Consider the following 15,121-nt stretch of genomic DNA (forward strand, 5'->3'; position numbering starts at 1 on the left):
ATTGCATAGAATTTAAAACAAATGAGCACAAACACTGGTATTCATTCTAAACAAATTTAATGTACTACCAAGGAGAAAAACTCCTTCAAAAGTTTTAACATTTACAGCTTTTAAACAGTGCAGTAAAAAAAAAAAAACAGACAAATGAAATAAGAAATAAATGTGTAATAAAAGCCACAAATGCAGCTGCATTCTCTGGATAAAGTCCCTCTCAAAATTCATCAGTTTTCTTGAAAAGAATCTTGAAAGAAGGATGTTACTCAGTGTCTCTCTGATACTAAACTTGTCATTAAGAGGCATGTGAAATTTACAAACACATCTTTTCAATATCTGTTATAATATACAAAAACATACTCCTATCTTTCTTCTCACCATTTTCTTTGTCGTTTTACTCTTTAGACCTCCAGCGCTCTTATCTGCAACTCGAATAACAGTATTCAAGAACTACCGATAATAAATGCTGGATGATTAAAAGCAAAATAACAGCAAGAAAATCAGGAAGTTTCGGACCAAATAGGTCTTGAACTAAATGAGCTGTATTCTAAAAGGAGAGTCTGCTGGTGATGGGCGCTCAGTGTTTCACTCTCTCCTCGGTTGGGCTCACTCAGTGAGGTAGAAGTGCATCTTCTCATTGATGTTCTTCCTCTCTGGGTTAAGCCTCTTCAAGATCTGGGCAAGCACGTTGACTGTCTGCTCGCTGCTGAGGCCTGTGCGCTTAGTCTGGAACTTCTTCAGCAGGTCTTTAGTGGTCATGGGCTTCCTGATGAGATACCTGCGCACGGCATCCTCGGTCAGCTGCACATCACTAAAGGGGACATGGAAGAATGGATTTTATTTATGCATGTTGAAATAAGCAAGACATCATATGGTTTGTGACTATGGCAGAACTTGACTGCAATTTAGAGGGAAAACTAGGTTGCAATATGTTGGAGATGTGTGATGTGTTAAGATTCAGCAAAAACTCTGAATTATGGGTGTAATACACACACAGTGGCATACTGATACTACAGCACTGCATGGTTTAATGTAAGTGTAACTGGGTCCAAGTTTCATTGAATAAAGGAAATGGAATGCACAGCTGGATAATGGAGAAAAGATGGGACCCATAGCTGGGGAGAAAAGTGAGCTGAAGATTGTCTGAATCTGGGGAGTCTCTAGGGAATGTTTAAATTCCCCATGAAATCAAATGCATGTGCCCTCAGAATCTTTCATCAAAATAAGTTCCCCTCCCTCTTCCAGCGACATCTTTTCTCTGATGACCCGTTTACTGGTGCAATGGTGAAACAACCCGTCACTCACATGACGTCACAGCAGTAGCAAACCACAACCACCAGCGATCCAATCAATTTCCAGTGGACAAAATCATGCCCCACCCTAAATTTTTTTCTTGTTCAAGAAGCCGTTTAACTTGGATATACATAACAATAGGTAAGAAAATACTATATATCAACCTATGTTTCATGCTGACATAAGGGGCTTTCTAGGAACTAATGGTTCCCTTAGGAATATTTTCCTGATTGCAATCGCACCGCCAGTAAGAATTCTGAATTGACGCAAGTCGCGCTTATTGGTGTGACTTATTTTGATGGTGCGACAGACTCTTATTTTTATGGTGCTGGAGGCTGAGCACAGTGCTAACATTGTCAGTGTTCATTAATTTACGATCTGTCAAACAGTCCTGTCTAATACGTTATTAGATATAACTGTTATACATAGAAAATAGACCGTATATGAAAAGATATTAGCGTATGCCATGTGGTTGCAGTCCAGTGTTGCTGGCTGAGCACAAATACATAACCATGTTTGGCCTGGTCCCTGTTACGTCAAGAGCCGTAAGGTTTTGTTTGTGGGTGCCCAAGCTGTGCTGTTTCTCTCTCTTTCTCTCTCTCCCTGTCTTTCTTCGTAGGAGAATGGCTTCCACCTGATGCCAATAATGAATGCCCTGCTGTGATTGGATGCTGGGAGGGGAAGGAGGGTATTTAAACTGCAACCATCCTCAGAGCAGTGTTGGGGGTAGCTTGATGGCGTGCAACGGCTGTGAGGTCTCATCTTCAACCCCAGACCTGATGCTCTGTGAATCAAGTAGTGGATAGTATCTCTATCTTATTTTTGGTGTGCTGCTACTTGTAGTAGTTTCTTTCTTTAGTCTCTTTCTGATCACTTGATGATTAAGCTTTACCAAGGTAGAAGTGAGTGTTAATTTTCATGATTTATGGTATGGTTTAATTAATCTGTTTTGCCTCTTACTTGCAATTTGTTTTGGGGTTAGTAGGGAGGTGGGTGCCATTTATTTTTACTAACTTTTTCTCCTGTTTATGTTAGCAAGGGAGCTAGCTTATTTTGCTGTACTCTTGTTTTTCTTTTCTTTTAGTTTAAGTAGTTTTGTTAATTAGGAGTTAGATTGATTATGTTTATTGTTTTGGAAATACCCCCTTCCGAATCTGAGACCCCCTTTTTCTGTTGTTTGATTTGTGAATAAAAATTACTTTCTTTAATGAGAGAATTGTGTTTATTGTGAAACAATTCCGGGTCTGGAGACGGGGTGGCTTCATGCTGTTGCACATTCATTTCACCGCCATCCACTTTTTTTTGCTGTTGCTCCTAGACCAATCAGGGAAACGTAACAGTCCCCTCAAAGTTGAGTTGGATTTTCTCCTCAGCATTAAGGTTAAGAGACCCATCTATCACGGTTTTCCATGTTCGTAGAGTTAGTTTGTGGAGTAAATATAAAGCCTATATATGTGTTTACACAGCTTTTTTTTTTTTTTTAAAGTGTTTGCTGGTGTTTCGCGTGCATTCGGCCACTCAGCGTGCACTAACGTCACTGGTAGTTCCTATAGTACTGGTTTGGACCCTACTCTGAAGTAGGAGCTCAATTAGTTCCTCCAAAAGGAATTCCTAAAACTAAAATCATTCTTGCGGTGCGAACTAGCCAAAATCTGTAAACTTCCACCAATATTTCTTGGAACTATGAAAAGGTTCCTCCGGTACGAAAGCCCCTCTTGAGAAAAAAACAAGTACCTGGAACTGGGGGTGGATTTCCCTGATACTGGTTGGGGTGTGCTCTTCCCTGAAGAGCTCTGAGGGCTGGGCTCCATCTTTAATCTCTTTGCAGCCGGAGTCTCTGAACTTGGTACTGTCGTCTGCCGCTTTCCTGAGACAGAAGAGCGTAAACATGAAGTTGAAACTTTGCCTAAACCTTAGCAGTGCAGAGACACAGACAAGATGAAATAAGATACTAGGCAGATAATGTAACGTAATGGCTTATTAATGCGTTAAGGGAATAGTCCACCGAAAATTAAATTCTCTCATCATTTACTCTCCCTCATGCAGTCCCAGATGTATATGACTTTCTCTCTTCATATAGACAGAAACGATAGGTTTTTAGAAAAATAAAAATAAAAGTTAATTGTGAAACCTGCTCAACACTGACGGTCCTGTGCTTCCGCGCCACTTCTCGTGTGAGATTCACAACATGCTGACATTTATGTCAAGCGTGAACTTAGTATTTTTCTCACATACACCTATCGTTCCACTTCAGAACACACTGATTGATTACCGTCACATTCACTTTGGAGGTTCTGTGCACTTGCGTTATAGGGAGAAAAATCTCTGTTTGTGTTTATCGGAAGAAAGAAAGTCATATATATCTGGGACAGAGGCTAAAACTGAGAGAAAAATATCCGTGTTCAAACGAAAACGTATTAGTGTGTACAAGGAAAAATTTAAATTTTGGGGTTGAGTATCCCTTTAACTGCAAAGTGTGATAAAAACAATAATAACCGCATTAAACCATATACATAAATACAAAAATACAATTATAAATTAACAATTATATAGAAAAACAACATGTAGGCTTCTAAAACTCTTTTGTAATATCTTTGCAATGATTTGCCACAATAATATAAAGTAACTGAATTATTATTATTTTTACTTTTCTCCACAATTATATACATGTGAATAAATCAATTAACTAATCATCATATCATGTAATTAATTTAATTGACATTATTAAATCAATTGAGTTTCTTTGAATGTACCTTGTTCCAGTTTAGTGGCAGCGGCACGCAGAGTGTTTGAAGTGGCAGCGTTGTCGATAGATGGTGTGCCAGGTCGACTTCCTGTTCTTGAACTACCTGCTGATCCTCGCCCACCCCCTCGCTTAGGAGGTGTGCGCTTCTTCTGTGAGAGGGGAGACAACAAGAGAGCACTGTACCATATACACATGAAAACCCATCAGAAAAACAACAACAGCTTCTCTCACTCTCTCCCTCTCATTCGATTGTCTTTCCCAAACACGCACATACACGCAAATGTAGGCCATTACCACCATGAACAGTGCTGAAGCTGCCTCTCCTTCAATATCACTGGACTCTGAGCTGTCTGACTCGCCACTGCTGTCTGAAACAACATACACTATGATTTTTACTGCATGAAAAAAAACAACAACAATACTAATAGTAATACTAATACTAATACCAAGAACAATACCTACCAAGGTACCAATAACGATAACTATTTGAACATCCACACAAGCAAACGGTAACATGGTTTATTTTAAGTGCACACTGCAGTTTAACGTCTGCTGTTTAAATGCCGCTTTTTAAAACAGGATGGATTCTGATTTGTTGTCAATGTTTTTATCATTTATCATATAGAAAAAAAATCATTCTGGAACAATATCATTCCACTGTCATTATTGTTATAGTTGTGGTTTGTACTCTGCTATTCTTTTACATTTAGAAAAAAATGTTAAACTGTGTCTTTATTGTTATCATTATAGTTATTGTCATTCATGTGAAAGGGCCTTAAAGGGATAGTTCACCCAAAAATGAAAATTCTATCATCGTTTACTCATCCTTACTTCTTTCTTCGGCAGTTTCTTTTTACTGCTGAACACAAAGGAAGTTATTTGGAAGAATGTTTGTAACCAAACAGACCTTGGGCCCCATTGGCTACCATAGTATTTTTTTTCTACTATGGAAGTCAATGGGGCCCTGAGATCTGTTTGATTACAAATATTCTTCAAAATATCTTCTTCTGTGTTCAGCATAACAAAGAAACTTATACAGGTTTGGAACAACTTGAGGGTGGGTAAACTATGACAGAATTAAAATGTTTGGGTGAACTATCCCTTTAAAAGTAACCCTTAAAAAAATATTTATCAAAATATTCATTCAAAAACAGAAAGGAAAAGCTATTTGGTAATGCTTTTTTAAACTCATTTTATAAGTTGCATTTGAAATTACTTCATGCATATCTAAACTTTAAACATTACTTAACAGTTATGAATGTCTATTTTTTTGGTCAGCTTTAAGGTTTTATTATTTTACTGTTACACATTTTTAAACATTAAATCAAACATTTTAAATGAGTTTGTCATATAAAAAAATACTTTATATAATTTTTAATGGTTGATAAATGAGTCCATTTTATTTTTACGTGGCACAACTAGACTTGAATAAATGTAATCATCATCACTGTGAAATACAATGAATAAATTGTCAAATTAAGTGATTTTACCTTTCTTTTTCTTTTTTTCCACCTGCACTGGTGTCTTCTTTCCATCTTCCTCCTCTTCTTCCTCCTTGGCATCTTCCTCATTCTTGTTTTCTTCCTCACTCTCTTCCTCACTTTCAGACATTTCATCAATTCCTGAAAGAAAGCCGTTAGATCTTCACAGAGTTGCCTCAAATCAAATATCTGCATTAGATGAAAGTACATTCCTGCAAACAAAGGGGGAAAACCCCTTTAGTCGCCAACCTTTAGGGACACCCTCTCCCTTATTGGGCTTGGTCTTCTCTTGCTCCTCTTCTTCAGAACTTGAGCAAAGAAAGGAAGATGATAATGATTAGCCTGCAGTAACCATGAAAAGAGGGCTGTTTGCATGTGGCAACAGTAACTGTGCATAAAGATTTGTGCATCATTGGAGTCACCTGCTCTCATCAGACATGTAGTCCACCTCCAACCCCTCAAAGTCGCCATCATCACTATCCTCGAATCCTTCAAAGTCGCTGCCCTTTTTCTTCTTCTTCTTCTTTCCCTTCCCTTTGGGGCCTTTGTCCTTTTTACCTTTCGACTTGGCTTCATCATCTGCATTGAAAGAAGAAATTTAGTTCAGAAAGTCCTACATGTGACACTCCCCTTTCTCTCAGATCCTTTGCTCACCTTCTCCATTGCTGCCGTCGCTCTCATCGCTGCTCATTTCCAAGTCATCCTCGAGGTCATGTATGCGCAGGTCTCCACCCCTGCCTCCCTTCTTCTTCTTTTTCTTCCCTCCTTTTTCGCCTTCCTCCTCATCCTCGTCTCCTCGCTCCTGTTCTCGGAAACGTCGCTGGAGCATGATACTGAAATGGTTCACCACTTTGTTCCTCCTATATCCAAAAATAAGCAGATGTGATGTTTGAGCTTTAGACACATTTACAATTATCACAAACTTGGTGTCTAGGAGTGCCATCAGGGTTATTCCCATGAATGCAACCACTCAACCTGCCCTCACCTGCCCCACTCTTCCTCTGCCTCCTCGGCTGTGAGCGTGCGGTGTTTGGCCTGCGGTGTGAAGTTATACCAGGCGTGCACAGGAAACGCCTCAAAGGCACCATCGGCACACTGCGTGAAGATGTAGTAGGACGCATTCTCTGTGACTCCGCCTTTTTTAAGACCCTTGAATCTGAGTGGTAGAGGCGAACATGAGCCATGCAACACAAACAATTTCACGCTATGAATAAACACACTTGGCCGTATGGATTCTGTTTTGTTTCCTCCCAAATTTCATGTTATCTGTTCAAATCTTTCTGCATTCCATTTTAATGAAACTGTAATAATCAAAATGGATATCTAATCAACTAAATTCATAAAACTTTAATAATTTCTAAATTAACAATAACAGTGCATATAAAATGCGTATGATTTTTTCCTGAAATTCTGTGTTGTCATTTGTCTGGATTCTATGTTTTACTACTTTATAAAAATATATTATCAAAAATTGTGGTAATCAAATAAATGCATAACACTTTAAAATTTTAATCTTTTAAAATGTAATCAAGTGAAACTTAAACAATTCCGTTCAAACAAAATGCTACTCAACAGAGGTTTATTGTTTAAATTAAAGTATAGATGAATAATGGTGTGGTATTCCTTTAAAGGTACACAATGTACAATACATCAACACATCATCACTCCTTTCAAAACGTGTTTTTGTCTTATGCTGATTCACTATGGTAAGCCTGTTATAAGTGTTTATATATTAGATGTGAGTCATGCAGGATGGTTTTCATGGGAAATGGCGTACATATGGGAACCACCTGTTTTAAAAAAAACACTGAGCAGAGTAGAGTCTGCCGGCAAAAAAAGAGAACGCGACAGAGTTTGTAATAAAATGAGAATCACTACTGGCTTGGCTTTTTGAAGATGGCTAGAACTGAGGGATTTGTAATGTTGTAAAAGCAACAGACACAAATTGCCACGTTGCTCTCTAGAGTTCATTGTAAAGCATTATCTATTGTGAAGGGTCATTCATTATGGTTGATGTTCTAGTGTTGTGCTTAAACTTATTTTCGAGGAAGTACCATCCGTGTCTATTAATGGTTATAGTTACAGTAATGTCTTCAGCTAGTCAGCTTGAGATCCCTTTAACTGCTAGAGGGCCAAAAGTTACAACAACTTCAAGTTAATTGAAACTTATTTTGTTGGGTTGAAGTGAAAACCTTCGAGCTTCTGTGTATATCTGATGACAGTTTTATCAAACAAAATGGTGAAATATTGGTCAAGTGAGTGACTCTCTGAGCAGCAGTGGAAATGACGTTTGTGTGTTCATGTCCTCATATAGTGACTGCGTCCGAAAACTTAGGCAGCTGACTAGTTGCCCTTTGCCTAATCAGGCAATACCTCTGCAGGCAGCATTTGCACACGAAGGCACCTCACAAAACATATTTCAAAGAGACTGCAGTGTAACGTTAAATGATCTACAACAACATTTTTCCAAATCTAGTGAAATTATGTAATCGTCAACTATGCAAATGTGAAAATAATTATGCATAACTGGTGCCCTCTACGTTCCCAAATGCATGCTAAACTTAACACATGCACATATAGAGTTCACTGCATTCATTCTCACACAGTGAACTGAAACGCAGAGCTGATCACGTGCTGATTGCGTCAGCCAAGTGCGAACTTCTCTTTGCACAGCACAAACAGACCAGATGCATCCGAAATCGCATACTTCCCTGCTATATAGTAGGTGAAAAACAGTACATGACAAACAAAGTATGTCCAAATTAGGGCTGGGACAACGCGTCGACGTCATCGATTACGTCGATGCAAAAAATTAGGCAGCCTAATAATCATGAATGCACTCCGCTATCTTTTAACACATCTCCGGCGAACTGCTTCTTCGCGCAAAAGGAAAAAATGTCACGAAGCGCAGTGAAATGCAGCAACCTATGTGGCGTTTCCTGATGGATCGAGGTTGTTCATTTTATACGTGCAATTCACACAAGCTCTAAGCGCGTGCGAGACTGCTGCAAGTATGCGCTTATAGCTATTAATGTCGTGGAAAATACATAGAGGACACTGACAACGCGCTGACAGACAGGACCAAGAAGGTAACATTTAATAAAGTCTCAACTTTCAAATTTGGTCAGTCAAAGAAAATTAAACCATAAATAGGCCTACTATTTTGTGGTTCTTTAATGTGTCGTGACAGATTGCACTTTTTTTCAGTAAGCTAGGCCTATGTGTTTTCAAGGCTTCAAGGTTTTATTGAATGCTACCGCTGACTAAGAATGCATTACTTTGCACTTGTATAGTCTTTTATTTTGGAATTTTAAGAGCAATAAACATTATATTGCAATGTTAAGGAATTCATGTTTTTTTTCATTCAGATATGTAAATCAACGTGTATAAATTGCTATTAGTCAGTTAATGGGGAGATAATCGAATCGAAATCGAATCGGACTAGAAAAATGAATCGTTAGATTAATCGATGCACCGAAAAAATAATCGCTAGATTAATCGTTTAAAAAATAATTGTTTATCCCAGCCCTAGTCCAAATTCACAGTACTAATAAAAGACTAGGTTTTTTATGTTATTATGAGAAGTTTAATTATATTCTCAGGCACCACAGTCCAGTTAATGAATGGGAAGCATAAAATCTATTTGTGGCAGTCAATGTTGATATTGTGGCAAGCCGCCACAGATAAATCAATGTATGGTAAACACTGCAGTCTTTTTTATATTCATAGAAACTAGTGCATAATTGTAATTGTATTAAGTGTACAGCCCTACTTTTGATTTAGACTTCCACAAAATTCAATTTAAATTATATTTTTATAACTGGATACCACGATTCCGTCCATGTTTATAGGACCCTAACATCAAATAAGGTGACAGAACAGCAATTATTTGCTTATTAAGCATAATCATTCTAAGAATCTGCAGCTAAACAACTCAAGAATTATTCAAGAAAGTGACAACTAGACAAAAATATTAAAAGCAGAGACGTGTACCTTCTTCCTGCCTTGCCATTAACTTTAAGGATCCAGGGCTGGTCCTCCACCTTGAACTCCTTCGTAACGATGCCATACTTCTTTCTCCGTGATTCCTCTCTCAGTTTCTTTCCAAACTCACTGCCTGCCGCCCCCTCCTGAGTCTCCTCCTCACCATATATACGCCTATTGCTCATGTCCCGCTCCATACGAGCCTAAACATGATGGATGGATAGATATATAATTTAAAAAAAGAGAAAACAAAAGGAAAAAGACAGGAAAGAAAACATGGCATAGAATAAAGTAGTGGCCAAAGCCAGTTTACCTGAGTCCATGCAGAACAACTGACTTTATCACCAGCATTGAAAGCCATTAAGTTGTATTTCTTACTGGTGTTTCTGTTGGGCAAAGTAAAAAGACCTGAGATCAGATATCAATCACTTTTTTTGTAATACAAGGATCACTCTAGTTGAAATTATATAATATATAATATAAATAATTATAATCTTACTTAGGAACTCTTACTACATACTCCGTTGTTGAGGAACTGCTGCTCCCCTGCGAACAAGAACAATCTCTTAGGGCTGAGAGAGAGCTATACTTCTAAGAGTTTGTACTGCTGAACTGTACAGTTTGATGATATTATAGATAAAAATGTATACCTCACTTCTAAAATGACAATTTGTATTCTGCCCAATCTGACTGGTGTTGGACAATCTGAATAATTATAACTAGATGCTGAGGCACTTACCAGTGACGTCATCACTGCAGAGCAAGAAGTACCTTAATAACCTGCAAGAACATATAATAAGTTCTTAGAAACGGGCCTCCGAATTCTGGTCATATGATCAACATGTTGGGCCACATGAGCCGACTCGTTCAATGTAAAATAAAACGTTAAATAAAAGAAACATAGCTTTTATTTGGCTGCTGATATGACTGGATACTTTGTATTGTGAGTGTTCTTTATTAGTAGTATTTTGTTTGTTTTTTTCAAGGTAACTTACACAGCATATGTTACAGAATATGTTACTTACCTAGTCAATACAAAACGCAACTTGGATTTCAGATATTTCAATGGTTCTACGTTGGTATGATTTATTTAAGTAACGTTAATAAAGATGGAAATGAACAGTCAGCAGTTCAAGGGGAAATTAACCCATTAATGACAGGCTGACTCCCTTACGTTGTTATTGTTAGATAAGTTACGCACTTTTAATAAGTCTTGATTTAAAAGACAATGGCAGTGGACAGCACATGTTCTCAATATCCTTATTACACTTGATTAATTCACCGACATTGGTTTTATTCATTTAACATCCAGAGTATCCATTTAAGGTAGCCAACGCGCTAAACTCACCGTAAAATCTTTAACTTAGTTGTGCTATGTTGATGTATGTATGAACGGATGTATGTGTAAGTTACCTTTAACCGGACAAATAGAGAAGGTCCGATGATCCCCTTCACTTAACAATAATTGTAGCACCTCGTCTGGTCGCGGATATCGTTTCTTATCTGGGTATTCGATAAATAGATATAGTAAACTCTCTTTAAAAAGGTAACTTACACTAACAAAATTAGGAATAAGATGGAAGCAGCTCACACTCCCCACAACGAATAATCTTCTTCTCTGAGCTTTTCGTTAGATTTATTAAGAGTTACTGCCACCTGCTGTACCGAATAATTACTGCTAGTGATGGGCAAGCTTCGAAACCTTCACAAATCTTTTGTTTCGAACATAGGCGGCCTTACCTATGTTTCACCCGTTTCAATTGAAACGGGCCCCGCCCTCCAAGGGGGCCCCCAAAACAACGGCAAAAATCCCATTCATTTTCTCCATAGGATATTGATTTTCAGCCATAATGTCTAAACCATCCGAGGTAGACTGACTACAAGCTACGAGATTGTGAAACGAAAGTTTCTGCTCCTATTAAAAGCACAAGTCAGTGTGAAATCAACATTGTTTTAAGAAAAACGTGTTTTATTTGCGATCTTCTGGAGAAATAGGCTTTTACTGTCTATGGAAATACTACACTACCCACAATCCTAAGCATAACACTGAGGTCTCTGATTGGTCGAACTCGCGGTTACCATGGCAACGTTTACCTCCCCGAGAACGGCTTAAGTGATCTGAAGCATAATACCGGTAGTTTATAAATTGGCCTGTTTTGCCGTTAAGTTAAAATGTTATTTTGAGCAGGAAAATAATTTAAGAGGAAAATGAAACGTAGCCTACATATGCCAGTGGTGCTGAAAAACGAAAAAGATATTGGACAACAAAAGAAACGCTTTATTCAGTCTACCAAAAGTGACCTCTTTCTTTGGTCCAGGCGAGACCGGGGACGGTTGTAACACTTTTTTCTTCAGCACCTAAAACTACCTCTTTTTTTAGCTACACGTCTGAAACTTTTAGGCAAAGTACACATACTTGTCTACTACAAATGGCAAAAATTTAAATTTCTTCAAATATATCACAGACTTTGTGAGATTATCATGAATACAAGGTGGTCCTTTGTTACAACCTACCCCACTACTGGGGTAGGTTGTAACACATACTGGGGTAAGTTGTAACAGGTAGACAAAATGCACAATAAATAAGGGTACTCCAAGTCATATGCCACAACAACATTTTTATTTTAAATGAATGGCTGCAACAATAAAATATGTGTGAATATGGAGAGTGTATGTGCATATTTTGTGTGTTTGTGCATGCACATGTGTGCGTTTGTGTGTGCATGTCTGTATGTGCACATTCATATGTATGGATGTATGTATGTGTGTGTGTGTGTGTGTGTGTGTGTGTGTGTGTGTGTGTGTGTGTGTGTGTGTGTGTGTGTGTGTGTGTGTGTGTGTGTGTGTGAAAGCAAATTACATAAACACTTACTCCCATTCCACAGAATGAACAAATGAAATGCATTCTTTATCAGTCACAATGGTGACAAGAACAAGCAAATTAAATGCATTTTAAGTCACAAACGGTGACAAGAACAAACTTCCTCTGCTGCTCTTTTTAAAAGACTGGCATCGACTCCACGATCTGTCTTTCTCACCCGAGTTCTAGGCATTCTGTATAATTATTAAAATCACAAAAAAATCTCATAGTTGCATGTGGGGATGGTTGTAACACTTTCAAAACACGTGTTACAACCTACCCCACCACTGTCACCATTGTTTAAATAGCTGTATTAGCATGGTGCTTTGAAACACTGAAAATGAATGGGGTTCAATGCTGGAACTATCAGTGTTTGGAACGATTGGCTGCTCCACGACACGCGTTACTTCCGCGTTCCAAAGTTCCTATGGCGGTCTATGGGAGTGTCGCAACTCTTTCTCTCTATGGCTCTGGGTTTTACCTTATCTCTCTGATCAGTTTTATACATTTGTAGATGTTTTAATGGTACATTAATAAAATAAAAAATAAAAAATAGTAGTCTCTTATTGACCTGTTTAGCTGAGCCATGGAACAAACAAAACATGCCCTGAAAATTGATTACACCTGCACTTGATATTTAATCTTATTGGATGATATAGTTACTGCATAGATTTAAAAATCTGAATTATTACATTACTTAATCATTACAAAGAGTGAAATTAAAAGAAATCATTTTTATTTATTGTGCATAGCCCAATACTCAAGCTGCAATGTTTCAAATTACTCAAATAGTGTATAAATATAGATACATTTTTTAATAGGGTGAAACCTAAAATTCTGCCTGTGAAATTAGCCTTAGCAAAACAATAGTTCGACAATTTTATTTCAAAAATATTATTTCGTTACAGAATTTTCTCACAATGCACAATTGGACAGTTACAGTTGGACAGAAATCTCTTGTGATAGGGTGAATTGCCCTAATGTGGGACATTTTTTGCACTTCAGACTTCTGTGACATTATGCGATGTGTAACCAAAACATTATATCCACACCCAATACCTTTTTAAAAACCCCAGTATGTGTCTTAATCAAATCAAAAGAGAAAATTCAGATAACCCATTCATAAGAGAAATTATAGACATATTAGTGCTCTTATTGCAAGTTGTCTTAAAAAATCTGCAGCTTCCTAATGTGGGACAGTTGTGTTCCCAATATGGGACACTGAAAAATCTATGATAAAAGACCAAAAATCACTTTGATAAATGTAGAATAGTATAATCTTATTTTATTTTAGATTATTTTTTAAATCTTAGTTAGTAATTGTCTTGGTTATGAATGGATGAAACGTAAAATAACAACATTTCTAGTTATATTATCCATTTCCAGTAAACTAGTATCACAATCCATAAACAAGACCATTATATCAGTTATAGTGATGAATTTCTAAAACACCTAACCAATAAACAGAGAAACTTTGGACCAAAATAATTTGGTATAATTACAACTAAAAAATAAATGTACAATTGTTTCTGTTTCCTCTTTACAAAAACAGCATAATGGAGAAACCCCTTCTTTAAACTTACTGATAAAATCATTACATGGATAATATCTATTTATTATTTGAAAGTGAGTTTCTTTGACTTATTTATTAGGAATTACATATTTATTCATATCTGACCACAGAATCTGAAAAAAGGTATGAAAATCCTGTTTCCATTTCATCAATGCCTTAGGTGATTTTTTTTTTCTTTAGTTAATAATTGTCTAATATAAACATTATTAATATAAGTATTAAAATTTAAAAAACAAAGAATAATAATTAAACCATGCCCCACCACACATTTTTGACTCATTGAAGTACTGTCCCACATTAGGCTGATCATGCTGTCCCGGATTTGGAAACCACATTTCCTAATGTGGGACACTAGGAAATTTGATAAAAAATATAAAATATATAGTTTATACACATAAAGTTACACTATTTTTTGATGGACAAACATTTCATAAGCATATTAGGCTAAAAGGTAGCAGGATTGCTGTGTTTAAAATCAATTTAACTCCTTAACATCAAATTTGTTAAAGGGGTCATATAATGCCATTTTCATACAAGTTAATTTGATTCTTTAGGGTCTAAATGAAAAGTTTGTAATATACTTTAATTAAAAATTTTAGTTAATATTGTAAGAAAACACAAATTTTACCTGGTCAAAAACAGCTCTGTTTTCAGCACGCCATTTCAGTGCATATGCCTTTAAATGATAATGAGCTTCGCTAATTCCGCCCCTCTGTTCTGCGGGCGTTCATAACAGCGTTATGACCACTCCGCACGTGGAGTGTTTCCTTGACAACAGTTGAGGGTATAGGAAAAAAATGGCAGCGGGAGTCTCTGAGGAGGACACATCTGTGCAACCGTATCAGTTTGAACTGGAGTCGGAACAAGATGACGGCCCGAAGAAATTCGACAATTTAGGCTCGAACATGACGTTTCTGAATGGTTGGTTATTATATTGTCACTTTGATCTATCTTTGTGTACTGGCAGGGTAGAGTAACTTAGTGAGATGTACGAACGCTATGTGTTTACTGATGTAAGTTATACGTACTCAGTTTGTAATAACACAATAAGCATAACGCGTTGTTCATTATAAATGTGGGATTATGAATTATATTGAGAACGTCGTACATAGAAAACATGCCGTATGTAGGCTACCCTGAGTGTAAACCTTAGCCGCATTCATCGTGAAGCGATTTGCAAAGATTAATAT

General features: G+C 37.2%; 1 protein-coding gene across 2 annotated transcripts; it reads right to left on the reverse strand.

The window, feature by feature from the left end:
* Positions 1-40: 40 nt before the first annotated feature.
* On the reverse strand, positions 41-11,130 carry gtf2f1 (general transcription factor IIF, polypeptide 1). 2 transcript variants are annotated; one of them, XM_077212933.1, is made up of 15 exons: positions 11,090-11,113; positions 10,912-11,001; positions 10,238-10,278; positions 9,998-10,044; positions 9,812-9,884; positions 9,508-9,701; positions 6,500-6,670; positions 6,169-6,374; positions 5,937-6,093; positions 5,764-5,822; positions 5,524-5,655; positions 4,331-4,401; positions 4,041-4,182; positions 3,022-3,154; positions 41-805 (listed from the first exon to the last, which is right to left on the reverse strand). In XM_077212933.1, the coding sequence occupies exons 3-15, from the start codon at positions 10,247-10,249 to the stop codon at positions 601-603; spliced, it is 1,602 nt and encodes a 533-aa protein (XP_077069048.1). In that variant the 5' UTR covers positions 10,250-10,278; positions 10,912-11,001; positions 11,090-11,113; the 3' UTR covers positions 41-600. The 2 variants fall into 2 exon arrangements, with proteins under 2 accessions (XP_077069048.1, XP_077069046.1); XM_077212931.1 differs by having other exon boundaries at positions 4,328-4,401; positions 10,912-11,130.
* Positions 11,131-15,121: the final 3,991 nt, after the last annotated feature.

Source organism: Siphateles boraxobius, unplaced genomic scaffold, assembly GCF_051911475.1.
Source record: "Siphateles boraxobius isolate OS27281-9 unplaced genomic scaffold, OSU_SipBor_1 66, whole genome shotgun sequence".
Classification (NCBI taxonomy): domain Eukaryota; kingdom Metazoa; phylum Chordata; class Actinopteri; order Cypriniformes; family Leuciscidae; genus Siphateles; species Siphateles boraxobius.

What these genes read in the sequence shown, in the direction of transcription:
- gtf2f1 (XM_077212931.1), bottom strand. An exon ending in GCAGAGGAAGAGTGGGGCAG is followed by an intron (nt 6,375 to 6,499) that starts GTGAGGGCAGGT and finishes TTTTGGATATAG; the next exon opens with GAGGAACAAAGTGGTGAACC. An exon ending in AAATCCACCCCCAGTTCCAG is followed by an intron (nt 806 to 3,021) that starts GTACTTGTTTTT and finishes TGTCCCCTTTAG; the next exon opens with TGATGTGCAGCTGACCGAGG.